The sequence below is a fragment of the Durio zibethinus genome, chromosome 24, assembly GCF_047325235.1.
Source record: "Durio zibethinus cultivar Kanyao isolate XHJ-2024 chromosome 24, ASM4732523v1, whole genome shotgun sequence".
In the NCBI taxonomy this organism is placed as follows: domain Eukaryota; kingdom Viridiplantae; phylum Streptophyta; class Magnoliopsida; order Malvales; family Malvaceae; genus Durio; species Durio zibethinus.
Window position 1 is genome coordinate 1,289,663 of NC_143185.1, and position 24,274 is coordinate 1,313,936.

Consider the following 24,274-nt stretch of genomic DNA (forward strand, 5'->3'; position numbering starts at 1 on the left):
ATGATTTGTCATGAAGAACAAAGATTAAAGCATTGTTTTGTCCAGGAAAATATAATCTACAGGTCAGAAACCAAAGACAAGAAAGGACACTGCAAAGTCTCCTACTATTCATTCATTACATAAGGGACTAAGGTGAACTTTCATAGGTTATTGTTGTTTTGACATCAAAAACAATCCATCGGTGGACATGTTGGTGTTCGATGCAAAGGGAAAGAAGAACAATGACTGGAGAATAAGAGCCCCCGTTGATCAGATCAGATTACAGTTATCTTCCAATCTTTGCAACAAGATCCTATGAAAATAACGGATTTACTCCTGATGCGTCTTGGGTTACGATGAACATGTAGCATTGTTTCCCTGGCTACTGGAGAGCAGACACCATCCAGATTCCAGACCATTTTTCTTTGTTCTGCTTGCCAATATTGCTTCGCCTCATTCACAAGGATTGGATGAAGAACAATGCAATGACACAGACAGAAAGCATTCTGAACACTTGCTTCATGTCCTCCCACCAAAAAAACAGCCCACCTTAAGAAATGTTTATTCATGCCCAGTAATTCTTTTCTTTTCTTTTTTTTTTTTTTTTGTTTTACCTTCTCTTTCTTTTTCCATTTTTTGTTCTTTTTTCACCAGCTTATCTGTCTTCAGCATCTCATTCTTGTTCCTGCCAACCAACCTCGATTTTTCACAAGATCAAAAGAAGTGACCTCAATTCTTCACTGCATGAACCAACAAAGTTAAGGTAGCAATTTGAAGCTGCATAAGGTGCATGGATCATGTCAAACTTCATTACTAGGGCATCTATGCATGTATTCAACAGCCACCTGCTAGGTTGTGCAGATGTCTTGTCCACAGTCCGCAGCCAAAGGGAATAGAATGTCTTCTAAGCTAGCCATAAAAACAGAACTGATACCTTGTCTCTTGATGAAAGACGGTGTGCTTAGAAGAGGAGGCACCCATTACTTCTGGCTTTTCTTCACGATTAAGGATTTGCTTCCAACAATTAAAACAAAGCAAATCTAGAGTAAATGTTTCCTCATAATCACAATCCTTAAAACAGCACCCACAACAAATACAGCGTGCAATGCAGAGAATGCAAGCCCTGCACAACTGAGCAGCATGATGTGTTCTTCTGCAAGTCTCTGATGGGCAATCATAAACTAGTTTCAGTTTTTGACATCTGGGGCAAACCTCAATGTCAATGGCCCTATCATCATCACACATGAGATGCAACTGCCCCTGACGAAAAAATTGTGGTTTTTGTGCTCCCAATTGCATTGGTTTATCTGCACCAAGCAAGAACTTCAACTCTTTGAATTGCTCCTCTGTTACACCAAAGCGTCCGCCTATTCTTAAGTACTTTATTCCCGGGAACCCAGCAGACCTGAAGGCTCTTAAATTGGACAAAATGCCCTCAACACTGAGTCTTGTACATTCTGGCACACTTAGCTGCATCCAAAAGGTGCAAATTTGTTAACTTGCTTTGACTTAAGAGAGAAGAAAAACAGTGTCAAATCCAGCTTCAATAAATTCTAGTAAGCTCTGAAGTTTCAAGGAGATTAAAATATGGACTTTTCAACAACAATCAATTTCAATAAATGACCAGTGATAAAATTTTGAAACTAATATAGACAATTTTGTGGTGGCTAGAGCAGCATAGCACCACAATTACCAGAATCTTATCACCCATTGAAATCCTAAAGTGCCTTTGAATTTTACAAATACCACTCTATAAAATACTTTTATCCAGTGAATGCTATCAAAAAGACAAGGAACAATCCATGTGTTAGTTAATTAACTTATATGGAATTCCCAAGTATACTACAAACTGACCCAAGAATTTTACATATATTTATATCTACGAATTCTATAACAAATCAATCACTGTATAAGAATTGAACATATTGCTTGCACTGCAAACACTAACCTTATTAAGCCTGGGATTGCTTTCAAGCGCAAGCTTCAAGCCATCATCAGTGATCTTTACGCATCCCACCAGACTCAAGCATTCAAGAGTGCCTTGAGCCCTGCTAGTTAATTTCAAAAGAGCATCATCGGTAATCCTTTTACTCAATGAATGTTCAATATAGATGCTCCTCCACAGAAGAGGATCACTTCTAACCGCATCCCGCAAAGACCTACAGACCCTTTCGACTGCAAGGAGATCCTCAACACCAAGATAACCAAGAGCAAAAAACAAAGCATCATTTGGAGCAGTTCCTTCGTTATCATCACAAAAAACTCCCTTGCAATCCTCCAATCCTCTACCTTCATCATTGAACAGAAAATCTCCGTTGGAAAGTCCATTACCAATCCCAAATCCATTAAAATCATCATTTGGGATTGATATTTCGTTGATTTCAAAGTTACCTTCTTCCTGTTGAAAACTCATGGTGCCATTCCAAACCCAATTCATACCCTTAAAGAAAGATGATTGATCACCAATCTTTTTATCAACATCTTCGGAACCAAATCCATAAAAACTAGAGTTACCTTGTTCCTGTTGGAAACTCATGGTACCATTCCAAACCCAATTTAGACCCTTAAACAAATGTTGATCAGCAATCTTCTTTTCATCACCATCTTGTTTACCAAACACACAGAAATCTGACCCAAAATCATTCTCAAAACCCTCAATCCAACCTGTTATTGCTGCAGCAAAAGTAGACCTTATTTCCATCCCAAATGGATCTGCAGGCAATCTAGCTACAATATCATCATTAACAGCCTCAGAAAAGCCTTTCGATTCACTGTTGCCACTTCCACTTAAATGGGTTTTTTCTACATCCCAGTTGCAACTCCAAGAATTCCCAAAATCATCCCAATTCAAAGCCATTTTTTTTATTCTTCAATCACCAACAAATCCCACAAAAAAAAAATTACCCTCTATCAAGAACCCTAAACTCAGCCAAGAATTGAAAGAAATAAGATGATTCAACAACCAAAATAAATGAATCAAATTTATAGAAGTGTAATCAAAATACAAGAAAACCAATTTTTCAGGTGACAAAACAAGACCTAAAGAAAAACATAAGACGCCAGAAATTCAATAGAGTTTCTTGCAAAAACCTAATGAAAGGACCCTAATTTAAGCTGAAAAAAAAAATCTTTTTTATCTTTTTATGTGAATTTGAAGGTAAAAACTGGAACTTTGAAACAATGAGAGAGAGAAAGAGAACTGAAGAAGCACAAGGGATTTGAAAGAAAAAAAAAAGAATTTTTTTTTATTATGAGAGAATATAATTCATGAGACAAAGAATCAAAAGTTTTTTACCAAACTTTTCCATGCAAAGAGCAATGCAGAGAGAAAGAGAAACAGAAAAACAAAAAGGGTAAAGAAATAAGAGAAACAGAGGAAACAAAGATGGCTAAAAATAAGAGAGAAGAAGGAGAGAAAGAAGGGAGAGGAAACAAAGTTCCTGGCCAATTGGGTTTAACCCTTTGAAGAGTTTTATTTAGGTAGTGACTTTCAAAAAAAAAATCAAAATGATTTTTTCATATAAAATATAATTAATTAATAGCTTTGTATTTCTTTTTTTTTTTAATTTTTTGGGCACTTTCTATCTATTATTAGTGTAAATAAATTATTGTTATTAATCATATAGCTTATTTAATACAAAAGATAATCGAGCTTGATAAATACATTTTATGATTGAATTTTTTAAAATTTTTAAATAAAACCTAATAAAAAAGCTAAATTTTGAATATCCCTTCTCTAAGTTTGGGTAAATGTAAAATGTAAATTTCCATCATTTAAAATTAATGGGTTATATTGCTATATTTTGACAATTAATTTGGCATGGTATATGATGAGGATAAAACAGTGTGATATTGACATTTAATCTAGTATTAAATTTTAATGAATTGTAATATTTTTTCTTTCACAAAATCCAAATAATGTTATCTTCAAAGCATTTGGTTGCATTAAAATTAGTGTGTTAAAACATCATTTCACAAGCCATTCTCACATCATCAAATCTACTTTGTCATGCTTAGGTTTCCCACAATTTTCAATCTTTTGAAAACAAATTGTTTTTATCATAATCCCATGCCCCCAACTAATTAGGGTGCAACCATTAATTCTAATAGTATAATAACATGGTTAAGGTTTAAAATCATGTCAATTGTTGTTATGTCACTAAACCCATTTGGGTTAGGGTTGTTGCAACATATTTGGTATCTTTGTACCATGTTTTGATAAAGTGAAAGGATTAAATTAGAGCTAAATTTGACGATTTATGTATTTATATAATGAAAAATATTAAAATTTATATATTTATATTATATTTTATACAAAAATTATATATTATAATATATATCGATATAAAAATATAAAATATTTTTTTTATTTTATTAAATTCATAGATAATTATTTTTAAAATTTTAAATTATATTATTTTGTGTTTATTTTTAATATATATTTATATCATATTATTATATCGTATTTTAAATTTTATAGTACGTTGAGAGAGAGAGAGAGAGAGAGAGAGAGAGATGAGTGGTTGATAAGAAGAAAGGTTTCATGAGACAGCTGCAAGGAAAGTTAGGGATCCACATGGGGTTTACCTTCCCTCCAAGGTTTACTTTGCTTGAGCTATTTAACCATTCTTTGTTTGGTTCCGTCATCTTCCAACTATTGGGGAAAACAAAAAAATATTCTTCCAATGAAATATATTATTGCATTTTTTGGCATATAGACCTTTTTTTGTGATTGATAAATAATTACAGCAGATCTAATTCAGAAGTGAAGATCAGATTTTGTATGATGCCAGCTCATCTGTATTCCCTTAGAAGTTTGGTTAGAAAAGTATAATCCTTTAGCTCAAATGGAAAATCTTGGAATCTTTTGCCCAAAAAGGTGAAAAATTCAAGGAAGTTCTTTGAATGGATTATTATTATCATTGAATACGGAGCTAAGGGTTTCTTGCAAAACTAAAAAAGATGGCTAAATATCAAAGGTTCTCTTCTGTGACAAAGAAAACCTTAACAAAGTGACATAGTTTAAAAAATTTTAATAAAAATTATATATAAAATTAATAAAATAAAAATATATTTTTTATATTTTTAAATTAATATAAATTATAATAAGTAATTTTTATATAAAATAAAATATTATTATTTTATATGAAATAAATATACAAATTATTTAGTCTACGCCTGACGATATCAGAAGCAATAGGAATGTCATTTTGAGTCCCATGTTTTAAGTTATTTATTCCTAAATATTATTAGTATCGTTTCAGCGTCGTTTGATTGCAATTGTCGGGCCTATTTCTGTTAATGCAACCGTCACTGGATCATTAAAAAGGGGTTCACTTGCTAACGGTTACTGGATCGAGACAACGCCCAAAAAAAAAAAAAATGAAATCAGATGTTTCAAACCGTAATCGGCAGATCAGATTGTCTTGGCACGTGATGAACGTGAAATTCAATAGAATGAACGGTCTTGATTACTAGTAGAGTCCAGGTAAGATGGATATTGGATAGTCTTGACACGAGGTGATCAAGTCAACTATAAAAATCCAAAAATATCCTACCGGTCGTTATATTTCAAATTTCAATAATTTCATTAAAAAAATACATTACATTTTTTATATTAAAATATGAACTATTATTTTATATATTTTTATAAATTTTTTTAATTTTATAAAGGAAATTTAGATATTATTTTATATTTTTATTTATCTTGTTAATTATTTTAAATATAATCTAATGATGATATGTGATAATCCAAATGTTAATTCAATATCTAAGTAGTTGACAATGAAACTCTAATATAAATGTTTTAAATTCAAATCATGACGAGAATTTTTCAATAAGAAACACTTACATCCTTAGTGCAAAAAGTATTTATTTAAATTAAAATAAATAAAAAATTATAACCAAAAAATAAAATATTAAATATTAAATTTTAATTACAAAAATTAACTCAATTAAATTTCAAATTCATTTTTCTTTTCCTTTTATCTTGCATAGACAGGTGGTTGAAGTACAAAGGGACAAATTATTAATTTTTTTTAAACTAATGAAAAAACCAAAAATTTTTTTTAAAAATCCCAAACCACGGAATGGAATTGGTGGTCGTTGAGCACAATTTGTCAACCACAAATTCTAGATATGGGATGGGCATAGTAAAGTAGATTAAACTCAAAAAGAAATAAAATATAATATAATTTATCTTTTGTTTTGCTTATCAAAGCCTAACCATATGCCGCTCCACAAATAGAGCGATACCACGTGACAAACGCAATCTACTTCCATATCGTATGAATGTATGGTTTACGTGTCTTCATTTCTTGAAATTAATAACCCCTTCAGAAACTTATTCGCTAATGATGATGACATTATCTAATTTATTTTATTAATGAAATACACCAATATATTCGCATCTAACCCTGTAAGTATTAACATCCTTCACTAGGGTCATATGAAAAGTGTAACCAGTTAGACACCATTTAACAACTTTCTCCTATGATCTGGCATTACAATTGACAAATTGTTGGAGTCTAAGACTGTTGAGATCAAATGCTGAAACTCTCCTACAGGAATAAGGCCAAGATTCAACATCACTATGGAGATATGGATGGAGAATCACACCTCTCAAAAGGGAATAACAAGCTCACTTTTGCAGTGGTCAAATCACATTTTAAACCACTTTGGCTTGGCAGGTTTTTTCTCAGATGCCTTCCTTTCTTGAGCAATGGTGGAGGGTACTGCTCTGGCAGCAGCAGGTTCTGGGGCAGATTGAACTGACTCTGGCTGCTCAGCGATGATTTCCAAACCTTTCAAAGACATGATCTCATCTTGAAGGAAGGGGGCTGAATTGGCAGCTGCATCATCACCTAAACATTTCAAAGTGGCATTAACCAGAGTGAATCATATTTTGAGGAGGAATTAAGAGGGGGAAATGTTAAGCATATCAACCATTCAGAAGTCAACAATAAAAACAAGAAACTCAGTGGAAATTTTCAAGGGAATTCTACGAAGTTGAACTTAACATGTCCAGGAAGTAATATTCAACAGCCTTACACTCGTTTATTACCTGCCAAACATTAAATTAAGCCGATGTTAAACATGTCAATAGAAAAATTAGTTATTAGACATGGTAATGACAACTGTAAAGAAGATTATGTTGCTACAACTAGGCGCTGGCATGATCATAAGTGTGACAATAGGGCTAAGAACAACTGACACAAAAGATTAAATGACGCATACATGTGAAAGCACACACTAACCTTTTGGCAGATCATACGAAAAATACACAATTGCACCAGGAATGAAACCAGCAGAGAAAAAATCCTGTGTCATGTCCTTTATTTGCTTCTTAGGAGGAGTAGTATCTGAAACATGATCAGATGTTAGGCATTCAGTGCATTGGTTCCACAACCAACATCCAGCCAGTAGCATATAACAGATCAAAAGTGTTACATTAAAATATGCTTACATAAATAGAATGGTAAATCTGGTCGAGCAATCACTTTTTTGATAAGGTCAACCAAGCTCTGAATTGTCTCTGATGGATGAAAAGCAACCTCTAATGTGTGGTTATCAGGAAAGCGAACCCTTATCACAGCCTGCACATGAACATATAACCCTAACAAAAAGTAAAGCCATACAAACCTACACTAAGATTCACTAATCATCCTTGCTAAAGTTCTTTCATCATTGGGATCTAAACACTCTAAACACATAAAAAACTAAAAGATTCCCAAAAGGTGTAGCAAGTACCTTTGTTATTCTAGATCTTTGTGCTGCCTGTTCTGCTTCTCGAATTTTTCGTGTCTTCAAGAACTTATCTGTTCACAATTTTATTCACTTCAAAATGTATAAATATATCTCCAACAAACAATTTTCAAATATCCTGGTTATAGCAAATCAGTGATTATTTTATAAATCTGGCGATTATGAAGAACAAGAACGTGTACATACATGTCCTTTTCAGGACAGACAGCATGCCATGGTTACTTTGACATAACTGAACCCAAAATCAACCAATAAAAATTATCTGAACCAAGCTAAAAGATGGAATTGATTATAAGTTATATCCATCAACAAAAGTACCTTTCTTTTTAGTTCCCATTAGTCGATAATAATCATCTTCAGTGAACTCATAGAAGTCATCTGATTCCTCTGCTGAGAAAATAAATAACATTGCATTTTATCAGTTCACAAAAGAACTGACACTTCGAATCAATAAGCAAATTAAAAGTCTGAAAATATGTCTTAGCAGGTTGTACCAGTGTTGGACACTTCATTTTGTGTTGGCAATAGTCCTGCAGTTTCAAGGACATGAATTTCTCGTCCAAATTTCTCTTTTGCAGCAGCAAGCTTAGCCTAAAATCATTCAAAGGTAGTCAAAATAAATAAATAAATAACAAGCATAGCAGCAGTCTGCACCTGACACAAGTTAAAGGAGTCCCAAAATCAAAAGTCCTACTGAATGTTTTCACCAAATATCATTATACAAAAGAATGGAAAAGCAGTGTCCTTGGCACCTATGAAGGAAGACAATATGACTAATAGTATACAACACTGTTCTGAGGTTGTACTTAAAATGCTCTTTTTAAGACCAGAATCATGACGATTCAAAAATGATATACTTGAGATCTTTTCCAACATCTATATATCTGTTCTACAAACACCAGAGGCAGCACAACATGCAGTTAGAACAAAAACAGAATTAAAAACTGGTAGACCAAATCAGAACGAGATTGCTAAAATAGGTTTATGAAAGACAGTCACTCAAAGAATCAAACAAAGAAGGGAAAGAAGTAAACAGCAACAGCAACAAACTAAGCCTTATATCTCATAACTCTGGGGTCGGCTAAAGAAGGGAAAGAAGTAATAAACTTTAAATCACTTGGTACTCATTCGAAGCACTTTTATTTCCCCTGGTTTCCCTTTTATCTAATTACTCATATTAACTTTTTAAAAGCACTTTCACCTAAAAAACAAAAAGGATGCCACCAGGCACCAACCAACTTTAGCTGTTGTATTTGAAGCACTGCCATCATCAGTTCATAAATGCACCACGCAAGATAATAAAGATTGTTTTAATACCTGGTCTAGGCACCATAAACCAATCAAGATACTAAATATTGAAAAAGAAACCAAGATGAAGCTTAATTCCCTCACAATTAAGCTAATTTCAGTAATTTGTTATGGTAAAAGGCTTGAGCTCAACTAGCAATATAGTGACTCTTAACTTATTCACTCTTGTCAATTCCACCATAATGCAGCAAAATTCCCTCTTAAATAATTATACCAATATCTCTTTTTCACTGAGTTAAATCTTTCATTTACTGTCTTGTAGCATCTAAAATCAAGAAACAGAAACAGAAACAGACCCAATTGAGTAAACAACAAGAGGAACCAGACCAATAACAGGAACCAATAATCAGAGCAAAACCCAAGATCAACCCATCATTAAAAACAAGATTTTGAACCCCAAAATAGAGATTAAATCAAGAAAAACATAAAAAAAGGACAGACCTTGGCTGATGCAACCTCCATGGAATCAATGAGAGTGAATCTTCTCCTCTTCAAAGCCGCTGGCCAAGAACTATCTACAATCATCAGCAGAAAATAAAAGTTTTCAGTTCTCTCTCTCACTCTTTCTTTTGGTGGGTTGCTTCTGTAAAAGCTCCTGGTTGCTTTATCTCGTGGAACTTGTTTGATGCTTTTTTACTTTGATTCTTTTAAATGTTATTCCTTTCTTCCTTTAGAAGCATCGGCACGTGCTCTAGCTATTGGCCCATGACCTTTCCTCTTTTACAAGAAAACAAAGATAATTTGGGCTTTAATTGGTTTGGGCCATCTGACCTTTTGCTTGACAATTTTGGGCCTTTTCTTTGCATACCTACTTTACACCTTTTGATATATTTGTTAGATTTTTTTATTTTTAATTAAATTTTTTACCTCCTTTTTGGTGGAGAATATATTTAGCATTGTGATGCTAAAATAAGATTCGATTTGATTTAATTTTTTTGAATAATATATAATATTATAAATTTTTAAAATTTAATTTATGTATGAATTGATTTTTTTAAAATTTATTTAATTTAATCAAATTTTACGAGTTCGATTAGATTTGTTTTATAGATTTTTATTTTTTATATATTTGTTTTAATTTTATTTTTAATATATTTAAATATATTAAGATCTAAAATAATTAATTTTATTTTATAAAATTTTTTTAAAAATATATAATTCAATTTTTTTTGTTTTTATTTCCTAATCTAATTTAATATATATTTAATATTTAAATTTAATCCAAATTAAATAAAAAAAAACTAATTCAAACTAAACCGAATATTACAATTTCAAATCAAAATTTATTTTTTTTACAACCCTACATGGCATTACCAACAATGTTATATTTTGGTTACAGTAAATTAATCAAATTTAATGGTAAAAAATTCAAGTTTTTTTTGTAAGTGATATTTATTTGAGTACAAGGAGGTGGGAGAAATTTGAAATCGAGACCTCTCCTGTAAGCTCTTCTTGACCATTAGGCCAGGAGACAAGGGACATAAATAATTTTATTTATCCAAAAATAAATTAAAATACAGTTGTTACATCAAAATTATTCTAGCCAATATACAAAGAATCATACATAAAAAATAGTGTCATTTAAATCCCAAGAAATACAAATATTGTTATTTATAGAGTTTGCTCAATCTTATTAACCTCAATCCGACCTCATCTTTAACATGATCAAGAATTTGGATAAAAAATTCCTGCAAATTTTCATATAACCTATTGTTTTTTTCCATCCACATATAAATGTAAATCAAATTTAATATAATAAAAAGGTTGAATTTTTTTTTTATCATTCAATGGAGTCAGAGCCCTACATTAAAATTATCTTAATTATTATATCAAGTAGCTGAAGACAAAAAATTAGAGTTTTATTCAATACCAAACCTCACAAATTTGTTGCTTTGAGTATCAAGCTGTACTTGGCTTGTTTATGAGCCAAATTGAAATATTTGTGAGTGGTTTCATTTTAATACATGTTATTTGCAAACTTTAAATGTGAAAAAGTGTTTAATTATACTATTATCAATCACCATCGGATATTATTCTAAATCTTATAATTTAAAATATAATATAATAACACGATATAAATATGATACAAAAAAATGATGCGAAATAAATATGACATAAAATTTTAATAATAATTATATATTAAATAATAAAATTAAAAATATAATTTATATTTTTATATTAACATAAATTATAATACTTAATTTTTATATATAATATTAAATAAATAATAAATTTTAATATTTAATATGACACGAATATACGAATTATCAAATTTTCTTTATTACATACCCCTCTTTCTACTTCCTTTGCCTTCCAACAATCGTTTTCTTTTTAAACCATAAATTGTCACTCAAGTTAAGCAAAAACAAAGTCATTGGCTTACCAAAGCATTCAATTATACAGTTTTATTGTGAATTATGATTTTTCTTTTTTTTTTCATTAATTTGAGCCCACTTTTAATAATTTCAAGCACTTGTTTCACACAAAATACCTTCATAATAGTTGCTTTCAACTAAATCAATAGCAAAAAAAAAAAAAATCTTATAATAAACAAATTAACTATCCTCATTTTTTTTAAGTGAAAAATATTATTATAATATACTGTTTTGGGAGCAAGTAATTGTTTTTGTAAAAAAAAAAGCAAATTATTATTATTATTATTTGGAAAATTGAAAAACGCGAACCATGGTAAAAACAAACAACCTCCGTCTGGAAAACCTGATGCCGTCACCTAATCATTTTCAAAGCAGGCCGGCGACAGTTTATCCGGGGCCAGTTAGCGTTAATTTTGTTCCTTTCCGAAGGAACACGTCAGCCTCGACTCATTTTTAATTCACCACCGCACGTTAGGACCAACCCTTTTGCTTTCTTTTTCTCTCTCTATCAATCTCAAACGGCTAAACGTGACACCCTGTATTCCTTCCCCGGTCCCATTCCAAAATTTCAAAAAAGTCCCCCAACTTTCTCAAAATTAAAATCTGATCCCAGTTCAAAAATCAGGCATTTCTAAATATCCATTTTTGATCCTTTTCTCGAGAAAAAAAAGATTTTCCGAGAAACAGAGCGAGAGATGACAATGGATAGAGAGAAGGAGAGAGAGATAGAGCTCGAAAGCGCAATGTACACGAATTGCTTGCTTTTAGGTTTGGATCCGTCTATAATCGGACTCGGAACCTCCAACGGAACCCCACGGGTCGGACTCTTCCGTCATTCCAACCCTAAACTAGGCGAACAGCTTCTTTACTTCATCCTCTCTTCTCTTCGTGGCCCCACTCAATCTGCCAGAGTAATGATCATTGTTTCCGGTTCGGTTTACTTTTAATCTGGTCCGTATTGGTTCTGAGTTTAGTTTTGCTTTTGGATCTTTCAGGATTTCGATAGAGTTTGGCCGATTTTTGACTCAGCGCAATCTCGTGATTTTCGAAAGGTTGTTTTTTTCGATTTAATACTTTTCGTTTTTCTTTTTGAGTTTTACAGTTTTGTTTGAATTATTATTTGAATTATATTTATTTTTTAATAATTTAGGTTGTGCAAGGGATAATTAGTGAGCTGGAAGCACAAGGAGCTCTACCGAGGAGTAATTCTAGGGTTTCTTCGCTTGCTACTTGCTGTGGACCGAGGTTGGCTAGTTAATTTCTGTTTGGTTGCCAAGAAAATTCAAGAAAGCTAAGCAAAATGGAAAAGTGTATTAATTATCTTTGCTCTTTTACTTAGTTCTATTTGCCTTAGGCTCATTAGAGTGAATATTTTACTGTATTTTGGCACTGAATGTCAGTGTAAGATTCAAAAAGTCTGATTTGTTTTATTTACGAGTAGGTTTCCTTGGTTGATGAAATTTATTAATTCGTCATCACATTAAGTTTTCTTATGTGTTTGATTGTAGGTTTGTTGAACTTTTATGGCAACTTTCATTGCATGCGTTGAGAGAGGTTCATAGACGGACTTTTGCATCAGATGTTGCTTCTAACCCGTTGCCTGCGCCATTGACTGATGTTGCTTTTTCACATGCTGCTACACTACTTCCTGTAACAAAGGTAGTGCTGTTCTATAGACTATTAATATGGAGTACAATTATAGTTCCTTATAATAAGTCGTACTTCATTTTCCTGTGTTTGTAGGTTTTATTTTCTCATATCATAGTTCACTTCATGCATAGTTTCAGCATTAGTTTCAAAATTGCATTTTTTTTTATTTGACCTTCATTAGCAGTGAAGTAAGGTGCTTATTTTTTAAACAGGCTAGAATAGCACTTGAACGGAGGAGATTTCTGAAAAATGCAGAAACAGCAGTGCAGAGACAGGCTATGTGGTCAAATTTGGCTCATGAAATGACTGCAGAGTTTCGTGGTCTTTGTGCTGAGGAGGTAAGCAAATAATAGTTAAGCACTCATTTGAATGCTTTTTGAATATTTATGTCAAATTATTAATATAATCCCCTTGCCCCTTTTCCTTTTTGTTAAGGGATGACATTGACTTAATACCTTTAACTAATGCCTTAGAAAACCTGGATCTTAGGCTTATTTGCAGCAAGAGCTGGAAAAACTACATGACTTGAGGAACAAAGTGAAGTTGGAAGGGGAGCTATGGGATGATCTTGTCTCTACTTCAAGTCAGAATTCTCATTTGGTTTCAAAAGCCACCCGCTTGTGGGACTCTATATTATCTCGTAAAAGTAAGTCCAAATGAATCAACCATGTTCATTTTTCTCTTCATTAAATTGTTTGATTTTCATAGCCTTGATATCATCAACCTCTATGTCCAGGTCAGCATGAAGTTCTTGCTTCAGGCCCTATTGAGGATTTGATAGCTCATCGGGAGCATAGGTAATTTGCTGCCGCACATCTTTTTTATCCTTTTGGATGGTGCATATGAAACTCTTTTTCTCCCCTTTTCACGATATTATTTTCCAGGTACCGCATCTCTGGATCGTCTTTGCTTGCAGCTATGGATCAGAGTTCTCAAGTTCCTTATACAGACGTCTTATCTGTTCAGTCTGGTGATTTGGATGACAAAGAACAGAATGATGAATATCACATGCAGATCAATGAAGAAACACTTTCTCGGATAGATGATAGAAGTGGAAGAGTCCACCAGCCTGTTGATGTAGCAGAAATTATCAGACGTTGGACGCATGCATTACAACGCATTCATAAACAGTCACTTCTGCTGGTATGCTGTTTTATTTTGTTTTTATTCAGTCAGCTTTCTTAGCTTGTACTAATACTTGGCCATCATATACTAAACTTCTAATATCATAATGTCTATATAGGACCAAGTACATATTTTTCAATATTAAGTTTGAAGTCCTGGCAAAGAAATATGTGCTGGGTGTTCTTGTATTTCTATGGACAAAACCTTTATTAGTTATAAGCAAAGCCCTTCACTTAAAATTGTCCATCTTTTGGAGATGAGAACATGATATTGTTCATGGTATATCAGAAATGAGCAATTATCAGTTTGCACTTTCTAAATTATTTAAAAATAATTTGGAAATTCAAAATAATGCGTCTCAGTTTTATGGATTTATGGATTGCATTTTGCTAATTACCAGTGTTGAAGTAAGGTGTTAGTATGCAATAATAGTATTGCTATTGCTCTGCAGGCAAAAGCTAATGATGGAGAGGGTCCTGATATTTTACAAAGTACACATGATGGTGACACAAGTGGCCATGCTGAGTCATTAGCTGCAACTCTTGCTGAGCATCAGCAACACCTGGCTAGCTTTCAGGTAATGAAATAGCCACAGTACATTAATTAGTTATTTAGAAATTCTAAGTACTGTGAATTAGAGCATAAATTTGAGCAATTTCAGTGTTCTAGTTTGATTAACATCTGGGGCAGTTATACATATCCTTTGTATCTTATCCTCATCAAGTAGGTTTTTCATTTAATTAATTGTTGGGCTGAAGGTCCTAGAAACATAAATAGTACTTGGCAAGTAGGTTGCTGAAGTCTTCAAGAACCTTAAATATTGCTAGATCTGATTTTCTTAACTTACTGTTTGCTTGGTATTTGTTAAAGAATTTAGCGGGTACAGAGATTTAAATCCACCTTTTATAGCCCGGAATTGGGAAATTCTCTTGGCAACTGCTGAAGGATGATAAAATCTTGATGATCTAGAACCCTAAAAATCTAGCAATTTATTTAGTTTATGAAAGTTTTGGTTTAAATTATTTGGAGATTGTGAACTGACTGAATGTGAATATGAGTTTTGTTTCCCTCTTCTTTGCTTTGCTTCATACATGCATATTTACAACTTGCAAATATACTTACAAATGTGCCTCTCCTAAACCATAAATTGCTGCCATGGTTTCTAAGTTATCTTTGAAGGGTCTTTTTGGAACCTCCTTGTCAACTCAGGACACTGTTCTTACTTATTTTCTAGGTGACATGTACAGGTTTCTATTCTAAATTTCTAACACATTTCAAATGCAGGTACTTATTAATCAACTAAAGGAAGTTGCTCCAGCAATCCAAAAGTCAATATCAGAGTGTACAGAGAAAGTAAATAGCATTTCCTCCAACTTACCTACAATGGCTAAACATCATGGTCAAGCCACCTCACCTATTCAAGCTCAGAGCAGTGGAAGGATGTTGGTAAATGTTCAATCAGTATTTCATGTCCTGCACACATTGAAACTATTTTGAGACTTAGAATATTTGTGTTTCTAGAACTTATGACTCATTTAGAAGTTGTTTTTCTGGATCATGCAGGAAAGTAGATCTGATGATGTTGGTGACATTACTTCAAAAATGTCCACTGTTCACCTTGAGAAGATTTCATCTGGTCCTCCTGCTTTAAAGCTCCCACAGTTATTTAGTTTAACCCCAAATTCATCTGGAAAAGGTGGAAACATGCAAAAGCGACATACTTTAGTTCCTCAGACCAACCAAATTGACACTTTATCTGAAAGAAGCTCTGTGGAGCAGCCTCTAGCAAACAATCGCCTAGATAACCCACCCAAAGGTTTGCTGCCTTTCATGCTCCACTTGTCTCCCTACATATAATTGGCTTATTGCATTTCCTTTTATCAGTTGAAAGACAAGTAATTTAACTCCTTTAGTAAAAGAATTGATTCTCGATTTCATGTTGCAGACAGTGACGTTTCTTATGTTCAGAACTTAAAGAGATCTGTTAGGCAAGCTGCATTGTCAATGCCATCGTGCAATTCAGAGTCATCACTAAACAGTCAATCTGATGAAGGTTCTGAACACTTCTTTGTACCTGTTTCATCAACTAATTTTTTTCGTGGGGGACCAGAAACTAAAGTGGGCTCGATAAGGAGTAAGAGATTATTTTCAACTCAAACGGACAATTCCTTGCTTGACAACCATGGGAGTAACTATGATGATCTACCACATATATTGAACAATCTGGATTCTCTTAGTAATTATGATCAAGTAAATGGATTTCTATCAGCTGCTACTTCAAGTTATGCAGCTTCCAATGGGCATAGGTCATTTTTTGACATAGAAGAAGTGCAGGATCAGGTCTTCTCCCCTCCTTTGCTGATGGACACATCCTTATTAGTTGATTCTTATGAGGATTTGCTCGGTATGTTGGTTTGCTTGCAAACTGTTACCATTATTATGCATCCATGTAGGCATCGTGCTTTAAGTGTATAATATGATTCTTTAGATTAATGTTTTACTTTTGTTTATCCATTAATTATCACATCTACCAAATCAATGCAAGATTATAGTCCTCTAACTGGGAATTTTACCATGGTTTTGACTTTTGGGCAGAGTTCTATTTGTTTTTGTTTTCGTTTTCGTTTTCTACCTTATGGGGAATCATTTTTGATTTGGAGGTTTGTTTGTGCAGCTCCACTTTCAGAAACAGAAACTGCCTTGATGGAGCATTGAGATATAGTTTAGACGATCCTGCTCGGATGGTTTTGTTTTTGAACCCTGGTTGGGATGTGCAGCACTCTCCCATTGATTTGTTGTATGCACGATGCTTGTATTTACTTTCAGAGACAGATCTACAACGGGGGCAGGTACTCCCACTGAAATCTTGAAGATTTCTTGGTATTATTTTGTAACTAAAACAAGTTTAAGAAAAGTTGTAATTTTGCCCACACTGAATTTAAATTTGGTTATTGTTCATACTCTGTGTATTGAATGTTGAAGAGCTCTTTGGTACTGACGAGTATTGAGGTAAGATCGCTCGTCGAAGTTTCGTAATTTTTTAATACAATATGAAGATAAATCAAGGCAATCTAAAGTATTCTTTAATCTCTTAGTGCTTGTAATGCGTATTTCATTAGATCGTGTTCTCTGATTACTTGGCGGACACATTTATTTTATGCACAAAGCTGTAGATGACGTTCATTGCTTGCAAACAAGGTTTATTGACTGTGTTTTTGGATTATTTTTAGAATGAGAAACGAATTGGGAAAGAGTCTGTGCATAGCCTTAGTATTTGATCTCTTCTTTCGGTTTCAGATATGATATATTTGACCTTTTCATCTGTGCTTGAATATGTAGACTTTCATTCTTGTCATCAGCAATTTGGATTGTGATCCTTCACCAACTTCTTATTCATTGGATTTAACAGGTGAACATTTCCAAGTACAATTAAAAAGAAAAAAAAAAAAGAAAAGAGTAGCTAAAAAGATTTCATTATTGTCGTTTATGCTTTTTTTTTTTTTTTAATCTTGTTAGGGATTTTTTTGGGTTTTATTTCCGTTTAATTTCTTTTTCGTAGTCTTAAAGGATACATTTCACCGTTTCGGTTCATAAAATTAGATTTCGTGAACCAAATTATGCAAAAAAATGTTTTCCTTTACCAACAAATAAAATAAGCAAGTTTCTCTTGTAGTAATCTTTAAAAAAATTCAAAATATTAATGCATTAAAAGGGTTCCAACATAAATTCATATTATATTTACTAAAAATCCAATCACAGGCAACAATAAGTATATATATTTTTTATTTTGTAAATACGATAAAAGATCATTTTTATGAAATCAAATCACAGTTAATGTAATTGTCAAAAACATTTACTAATTTAATTATGTAATATCTTCGTAAACTTTGATCTTTATCAAAATATTATTTTGGGATCATCTAAATTTTCTTGTTCATAAAATAGTAAGGTAGCTATAATATTTTAATAAATGATTTAATTCAATTTATTTATATAATCAATTTTAATATTTACGATATTTTTTATTTTTGTATTATTATTTTTTGTAAAAATATATTTTATTTAAGAAAAAAATACGTTATTTTCTAAAAAAGGGAAAACCTTTGTATTGAGAAGAACAGGGAAAGGTGTCAAGAAATTATTGGATGAAGAATTTATAGTGGTAATTAAGTTATCTAACATTGTAATTCAAGCTTCTAATGATTTTAAAACAGCTCATAAAGAATTCTAAAATACAAGTAAATATTTCCTTTTTCAACCAATGTAGTTTTTCTTGCACGCGCCAAAAAACACGTGGGGTCGTTTGCCCGGCTACAGAGGAAAACTGTGCCAAAGTGAAGATGTTCAAGAGTAATCTATTAAGCTTTGGATGACAACCGGCTGCGACATGGATCTGTCAAGTCTGCCAAAATCCCACTCGCAGTCAATAGGTGCGTGAGAACCACCACTCAATAAACTGTTATCGATTTCTCATTTTTAACCTTTCCTCATTCTCTCCGAAGTGAAATATAGGTGGGTTTTCAAAAACCTACAGGGGTGATTTAGTCAATTGATTCTATCTTCATCTGGTTGAAATCAAAAGAGAAAAGTGTGAGCTTTGAGGTTGAAATGAAATTTTGCTGAGAAAGTTTAGAAAAGATCAAATCTTTACAAAGAGAAAAAAAAAAAGTGTGATTAATTAGAACAATTATTTTCCTTTAAGAAAAACAAAACATCAACAACAACGACCAAAGGTTGATTGATGATGGTTTTTCTAAATCCATAATTTCTCTTTAGATTCTAAAATCTCTCTCTCTCTGAGGAAGGAAGGGGTTGCTCAACTATCTCTTTTACAAGTGTAGGATTTTGTTCTTTTTTTTTTTTTTTCATTTTGTGTTCCTTGTTTTTTCTTGGTTTTAGACCCAAGCTCTCCTTCCTTCTTAATATTGGTGAAAGTTTTGTCTTGTTTTTTTTATGTTTTGGCTTATGTTCTTTTGGATAATTTTGTAGGTTGCTTTTGGTGGAAAATGCTGGCTGGGTTTTTAAGATCAAACCCAGATCTTGTTACCTTTTGATCTAGCTGAACGCTTTTGTTAATCTTTGGAAGCTGAGGAAAAATGGAGTCAAAAGGAGACAACTGGTGAATATTCTTTTTCCCTTTCCTTTTAAAGTAATTTAGCAAGAAATTAAAGTTTTTGGGGTTGAATTTTATGGTTTGGATGGTGATAATAATTGGGTATTTTTGTTATTTTTTTTATCGGTTAGGCATATTGGTTTTTGGATATAAATCAAAATGATGCATGCTTTGCCACTGAAGTGGAGAAAAGAAGATGAACTTTATTGAGATTATCTATGCTGATTGGGGCTTTTGTCATAGTTGATTGATCATGGACTGGTTTTCTGTGTTTTAGATTTTTCAACAAATGAAGTGGGTTGATGTTTCTGTTCAAGCAAACCAGGAATTTCTCTGTTGGAATTGAGTAATAACTCAGTGAGGATGGAATTGCACATTTATTGGTGGATTGGCTCTTCAGTGGCTTTTGCTTTATGAGTTGACAGTTTTGGCAACCATGTTTTCCTTTCTGGGCATTTGATGGTGCAATTGCTTTAAAGGGTTTTCTTTGCATATCCGATTGTTCAGTGCATGAGAAGAGATTCCTGTTTAAGTTACAATGATCAAACAAATACTTAATAGGCTCCCACGGAAACCATCTAAGTCAAGTGACAATCGTGAAGGAGGAGGAACCTCTACCTCTTCATCAAATGCTTCTACCAATTCAAGAAACAGCGATTTAGCTAGTAACCGCTATGCAAACTCGAGCGGTCCACCCTTTTCTGGTTTTAGTTCTACTCCAAATCCTGGGCTGAATCAAGGCAATAAGATTTCTCAAGTGTTGAATGCAAAGCTGAATGGGAATATGGTTGCTGCTTCTTTTGAGGCATTGCCTAGTTTTAGAGATGTTCCAAATTCTGAGAAGCAGAACTTGTTTATCAGAAAACTAAACTTGTGTTGCATTGTGTTTGACTTCACTGACCCAACGAAAAACCTCAAAGAGAAGGATATCAAGCGGCAAACTTTGCTAGAGCTGGTGGATTATGTTTCATCTGCTAATGGGAAATTTTCAGAGATTGTAATGCAAGAAATTGTAAAGATGGTGTCTGCAAATTTGTTTAGGGCACTTACTTCTCCACCACGTGAGAACAAGGTTTTAGAAGCATATGATTTGGAAGAGGAGGAGCCCTCAATGGACCCTGCATGGCTTCATTTGCAAGTTGTTTATGAATTTCTCTTGAGGTTTGTGGCATCACCTGAGACAGATGCAAAAATGGCCAAGCGGTATATTGATCATTCTTTTGTTCTAAGGTTGTTAGATCTTTTTGATTCAGAGGACCCCAGAGAAAGGGAGTATTTGAAAACTGTTCTGCATCGCATCTATGGAAAATTTATGGTCCATCGTCCATTCATCAGGAAATCAATCAACAACATCTTCTACCGCTTTATTTTTGAAACTGAAAAACACAATGGAATTGCGGAGCTATTAGAAATACTGGGAAGTATAATCAATGGGTTTGCTTTGCCACTGAAGGAAGAACATAAGCTGTTTCTTGTTCGTGCATTGATACCACTTCACAAACCGAAGTGCATACCCATGTACCATCAGCAGTTATCTTACTGCATTACTCAATTTGTGGAGAAAGATTGTAAGCTTGCTGATACTGTTATACGGGGCTTGCTAAAGTATTGGCCAATTACAAATAGCTCAAAAGAAGTCATGTTCTTGGGTGAACTGGAGGAAGTTTTAGAAGCCACACAACCTGCTGAGTTTCAACGCTGCATGGTACCCTTGTTCCGCCAGATAGGCCGTTGCTTGAGTAGTTCTCATTTTCAGGTAGGGATTTCGTCAGTTCACTACTTGCAACTTTCGTCTGGTTTTTTTTATTTATTTATTTATGAAAGTCCCTCAACAAACTGAACAAATTATAAATAGACAAGTAAATAAACTTTTACAAAAAAGGGAAAGCTTTAATGGTTTAGATCAAGTGGCTTCATTAAAAGCAAGAGCAACTGGTTGACATGATTTTTCTTTCTTGTCCTGTTCCTTTTGATTGTCCCTTCTCCTGTTAGCATGATAAAATCTTGTATGTCATCTTTTGCTGATGCACTATACAATCCTAATTTACTGAATATCTAAACGAGTAACCTGAGGTGGGCTTAACTTGATTATGTAAATACATATGATCAAGACCAAATGTTGCAGTATCAAATCGAAGAAAAGCTGTTGTGAACTTGTGATCTATTCTACAGGGATAGTTCTACAAGAAACTGATGCATTATGATAAAGTGTAATCTTTGACTGGTTTTAACCATGTAAAATATATCCTTCATCTCGTTGGATTATATTTCTTGACTTTCAAACTGGTGTTGATCTTATCTGGACTCTGCCACAGAAAGTTTATATCCAAAATTGAGGTTGGAACTTTATTGACGTTCACTACTTAAGCTTCCACTTTTTCATTCTACTCATAAAGAGAGGAGAGATAGAAATGTGTAGTTGGGTTAAGCTAATAACTGAAAACTTTGATGCTCTGACAACATCTAATCAAAGGAATTTAGATGTGTGGATGTCATGAAGAAAAACACAGGTCTCTAACTCCTCTAACCATTAACCTCCTAAAAAGAATGAACTAGTAATTGTTCCACGACCAACCTCTTATGACAAAGCTGTATTCTGTCAATGTTGACAAACTGCAGGATTTCATTATAATTAAACAAATCAAAAGAAAAAGAGGTCACTGTTCACCAGATAAAGAGTTTAAATCTTCAAAGTTTTGAAATTGAAAGACAACAAGGACATAAAAAAAACAAACTATGTCTTTTCCCACTAGATTTGGTTGCCTAAATGGATCATATTGTGCCATCATGCTCTATTTAAGGTCTCATTTTGAATGAAATCTTTAAGGCTTTGCTTGATAGAGAGGATGGAAAGAGGTAATGATGGAAAATTTATTAATCTAAAGGCTAAGCTACATAACAGGACAGTAGTTATGAATTTTAACCATTTGATTAACAAGTTTTCCATCTTCACCTCTTTCTATCCTTCCTACCAAGCAAAGCCCACAAGTTAGAGACTGAAATGATTACAAATAACTGAAAATCCAGGTATCCAGGTTGATATGGTTTGTGTTTGAATTGATTAACTCTCTTGTCAAATTTATCATGTAGTATTAACTTGCAGTTGCTAAAAGATGCCATACGGTTTGTGATTAATAGATTTTAACTATTAGAAAATCTCTGCATCAAAATACCTGCTGGTATCTATGGTTACAAGATTCATGTGTGTTTAGTAAATTTAAGTTTAACTGTAGAGTGTTCCCCTTTAATTTAGTTGGATTGCTATGCGCTGACAAGAGGATGAATTTACTCTTTTGTTTGTTTTGTGGCAATTGGGGGAATATCTCCACGGTGTCTGGTTTTTTTTATGAATGAAGGGCTTTATTGTCTGAAGATGTCCAGATATTGTTGCTGGATTGTAACTTTCTAATCATAGTTGTATTTATGATGTGAAACTGCATTGAGTCTTTATCGAGTCTTTACAAATTTCAATACTTTGTTTGTAGGTGGCAGAGAGGGCTTTGTTCTTATGGAACAATGATCATATTGAGAACCTAATAAAACAGAATCGTAAAGTCATACTTCCAATTATCTTCCCCTCCTTGGAAAAGAATGCAAGAAACCACTGGAATCAGGCAGTGCAGAGCTTGACTCTAAATGTCCGCAAGATTTTCTCTGACACCGACCCTGAGCTCTTTGAGGAGTGCTTGCATAAGTTTGAGGAAGACGAAGCACGAGAAAATGAGGTTAAATCAAAACGCGAAGCCACATGGAAACGATTAGAAGAGGTTGCTGCAATGAAAGCAGCAAGTAACGAACCTGTGCTTGTCTCCCCAAAAATAACTACTCGCAAGCCATCTTGCTAGGACAAGAGATTGCCATTGTAGCGGCTGATGTTTCATGTCAAGATCGGTATGCAAACCACAGGTTGGTGGACATGATGATTTTGAGAACAAGAAGATGAAGCTGAGTTTTGCATTGCATCAACTGATCACCTTCTGAATATCTGGTTTGCTAGATTTTGATGTCACTGGGATTCATTAAAGATTGATGCTATGTGGGGTACCTCTAAGCCTCTTTCGCTCATATTTATGCATAGAATGTGTATATAATGGATTGGGGACAAAAAAACAAATGAGTTTGGCTTGTAAAGTAGACATCTTTTCCATTCATAATCTTTTAAGGGTGGATTCAACATCAGTCTTTTTCTTTTACTACTGTTGAATTACTTTTGGTTATTTCATTTACATCTTTTTTTAACTCTTCCGAAGCACCTTGATGTATAAACATTTTAAAGTACTTGGAAACCAAACCACCTGTTGAAAGTTTTGGCCAATGGTTTAGGTATCTTGTGTTTTTGTAAAGCACTCTCTTCTTAAAAAACAATTTTTACATTGATTCGTGGACGTATTTATTTGGGTCGATGGTAAAATTAATTGCGATGAGATTGAAAATAATAATAAAATTTATTATAATTATAATTAAAAAAATTATTATAATTGAGATTGAAAAATAATTTAATAAAAAAATTATATTGATTCAATTTTATTGAAATTAATATTTAAATTTAATTAAAAGTATGATAAGTTTAATATAAAGCGACACCGTTATAATTAAAATTCAATATAATATGATTGAATTTATTATATTATTAATTGAATTTAAATAAAATTTGTTTAATATAAATTTATTATTAAAATTTTTTTAATCATAATTACATTATTATTTTTTTTAATTTCATCAAAATTAATCAAAATTGATTGAAATAAAAAATTTTAAATATTAAAAAAAAACTTATCTATGCAAGAAATATTGATATCTTCGTTAAGATTTTCAAATAATTCAAAGCTTCAATCATTTAAAAAAAAAAGTGCAAAAAAAAAAAAAAGAAATACAAAATGATGGAGGATTTAGAGTTTAATTACTAGGCCTTAACTTCCCTCCTACTCCTTTTTTAACACAATGATGGGAACTTCAAACA

At 32.9% G+C, this 24,274-nt stretch overlaps 4 protein-coding genes across 10 annotated transcripts; 2 read left to right on the forward strand and 2 right to left on the reverse strand.

Annotated features, from left to right (window-relative positions):
- Positions 1-6: 6 nt before the first annotated feature.
- LOC111316578 (F-box protein SKIP14-like) lies at positions 7-3,425 on the reverse strand. The gene is made up of 2 exons (XM_022918563.2): positions 1,928-3,425; positions 7-1,449 (listed from the first exon to the last, which is right to left on the reverse strand). The coding sequence occupies exons 1-2, from the start codon at positions 2,834-2,836 to the stop codon at positions 889-891; spliced, it is 1,470 nt and encodes a 489-aa protein (XP_022774298.1). The 5' UTR covers positions 2,837-3,425; the 3' UTR covers positions 7-888.
- Positions 3,426-6,322: 2,897 nt separating this feature from the next.
- On the reverse strand, positions 6,323-9,715 carry LOC111316580 (plant UBX domain-containing protein 1-like). Of its 3 annotated transcripts, XM_022918565.2 has the most exons (8): positions 9,493-9,712; positions 8,238-8,334; positions 8,062-8,133; positions 7,729-7,796; positions 7,445-7,574; positions 7,236-7,340; positions 6,624-6,842; positions 6,323-6,539 (listed from the first exon to the last, which is right to left on the reverse strand). In XM_022918565.2, the coding sequence occupies exons 1-7, from the start codon at positions 9,574-9,576 to the stop codon at positions 6,640-6,642; spliced, it is 759 nt and encodes a 252-aa protein (XP_022774300.2). In that variant the 5' UTR covers positions 9,577-9,712; the 3' UTR covers positions 6,323-6,539; positions 6,624-6,639. The 3 variants fall into 3 exon arrangements, with proteins under 3 accessions (XP_022774300.2, XP_022774299.2, XP_022774301.2); XM_022918564.2 differs by having other exon boundaries at positions 6,323-6,842; positions 9,493-9,715; XM_022918566.2 differs by having other exon boundaries at positions 6,323-6,842; positions 8,062-8,130; positions 9,493-9,713.
- Positions 9,716-12,073: 2,358 nt separating this feature from the next.
- Positions 12,074-17,288, forward strand: LOC111316581 (AUGMIN subunit 6-like). Its single transcript, XM_022918567.2, has 13 exons — positions 12,074-12,337; positions 12,422-12,478; positions 12,577-12,671; positions 12,935-13,085; positions 13,289-13,414; positions 13,566-13,722; positions 13,813-13,873; positions 13,961-14,219; positions 14,653-14,778; positions 15,486-15,647; positions 15,765-16,017; positions 16,147-16,605; positions 16,876-17,288. Exons 1-13 carry the CDS (start codon positions 12,122-12,124, stop codon positions 16,914-16,916), a joined length of 2,163 nt encoding a protein of 720 aa, XP_022774302.2. The 5' UTR covers positions 12,074-12,121; the 3' UTR covers positions 16,917-17,288.
- Positions 17,289-18,437: 1,149 nt separating this feature from the next.
- On the forward strand, positions 18,438-23,493 carry LOC111316583 (serine/threonine protein phosphatase 2A 59 kDa regulatory subunit B' eta isoform-like). 5 transcript variants are annotated; one of them, XM_022918570.2, is made up of 4 exons: positions 18,438-18,631; positions 19,191-19,320; positions 19,592-21,070; positions 22,800-23,493. In XM_022918570.2, exons 3-4 carry the CDS (start codon positions 19,853-19,855, stop codon positions 23,157-23,159), a joined length of 1,578 nt encoding a protein of 525 aa, XP_022774305.2. In that variant the 5' UTR covers positions 18,438-18,631; positions 19,191-19,320; positions 19,592-19,852; the 3' UTR covers positions 23,160-23,493. The 5 variants fall into 5 exon arrangements, with proteins under 5 accessions (XP_022774305.2, XP_089610077.1, XP_022774304.2 ...); XM_089753951.1 differs by having other exon boundaries at positions 18,469-18,631; positions 19,446-21,070; XM_022918569.2 differs by lacking the exon at positions 18,438-18,631 and adding an exon at positions 18,801-19,038 and having other exon boundaries at positions 19,446-21,070.
- Positions 23,494-24,274: the final 781 nt, after the last annotated feature.

Coding starts and splice junctions, on each gene's coding strand:
- LOC111316580 (XM_022918564.2), bottom strand. CDS start 9,576: ATGATTGTAGATAGTTCTTGGCCAGCGGCTTTGAAGAGGAGAAGATTC. Junction 8,335..9,492: donor TGGAGGTTGCATCAGCCAAG/GTCTGTCCTTTT, acceptor GAATGATTTTAG/GCTAAGCTTGCTGCTGCAAA. Junction 8,134..8,237: donor AAATGAAGTGTCCAACACTG/GTACAACCTGCT, acceptor TTATTTTCTCAG/CAGAGGAATCAGATGACTTC.
- LOC111316581 (XM_022918567.2), top strand. CDS start 12,122: ATGACAATGGATAGAGAGAAGGAGAGAGAGATAGAGCTCGAAAGCGCA. Junction 14,779..15,485: donor AACACCTGGCTAGCTTTCAG/GTAATGAAATAG, acceptor TTTCAAATGCAG/GTACTTATTAATCAACTAAA. Junction 16,606..16,875: donor TTCTTATGAGGATTTGCTCG/GTATGTTGGTTT, acceptor TTGTTTGTGCAG/CTCCACTTTCAGAAACAGAA.
- LOC111316578 (XM_022918563.2), bottom strand. CDS start 2,836: ATGGCTTTGAATTGGGATGATTTTGGGAATTCTTGGAGTTGCAACTGG. Junction 1,450..1,927: donor GCAATCCCAGGCTTAATAAG/GTTAGTGTTTGC, acceptor TTTTGGATGCAG/CTAAGTGTGCCAGAATGTAC.
- LOC111316583 (XM_022918570.2), top strand. CDS start 19,853: ATGATCAAACAAATACTTAATAGGCTCCCACGGAAACCATCTAAGTCA. Junction 21,071..22,799: donor TGAGTAGTTCTCATTTTCAG/GTAGGGATTTCG, acceptor CTTTGTTTGTAG/GTGGCAGAGAGGGCTTTGTT.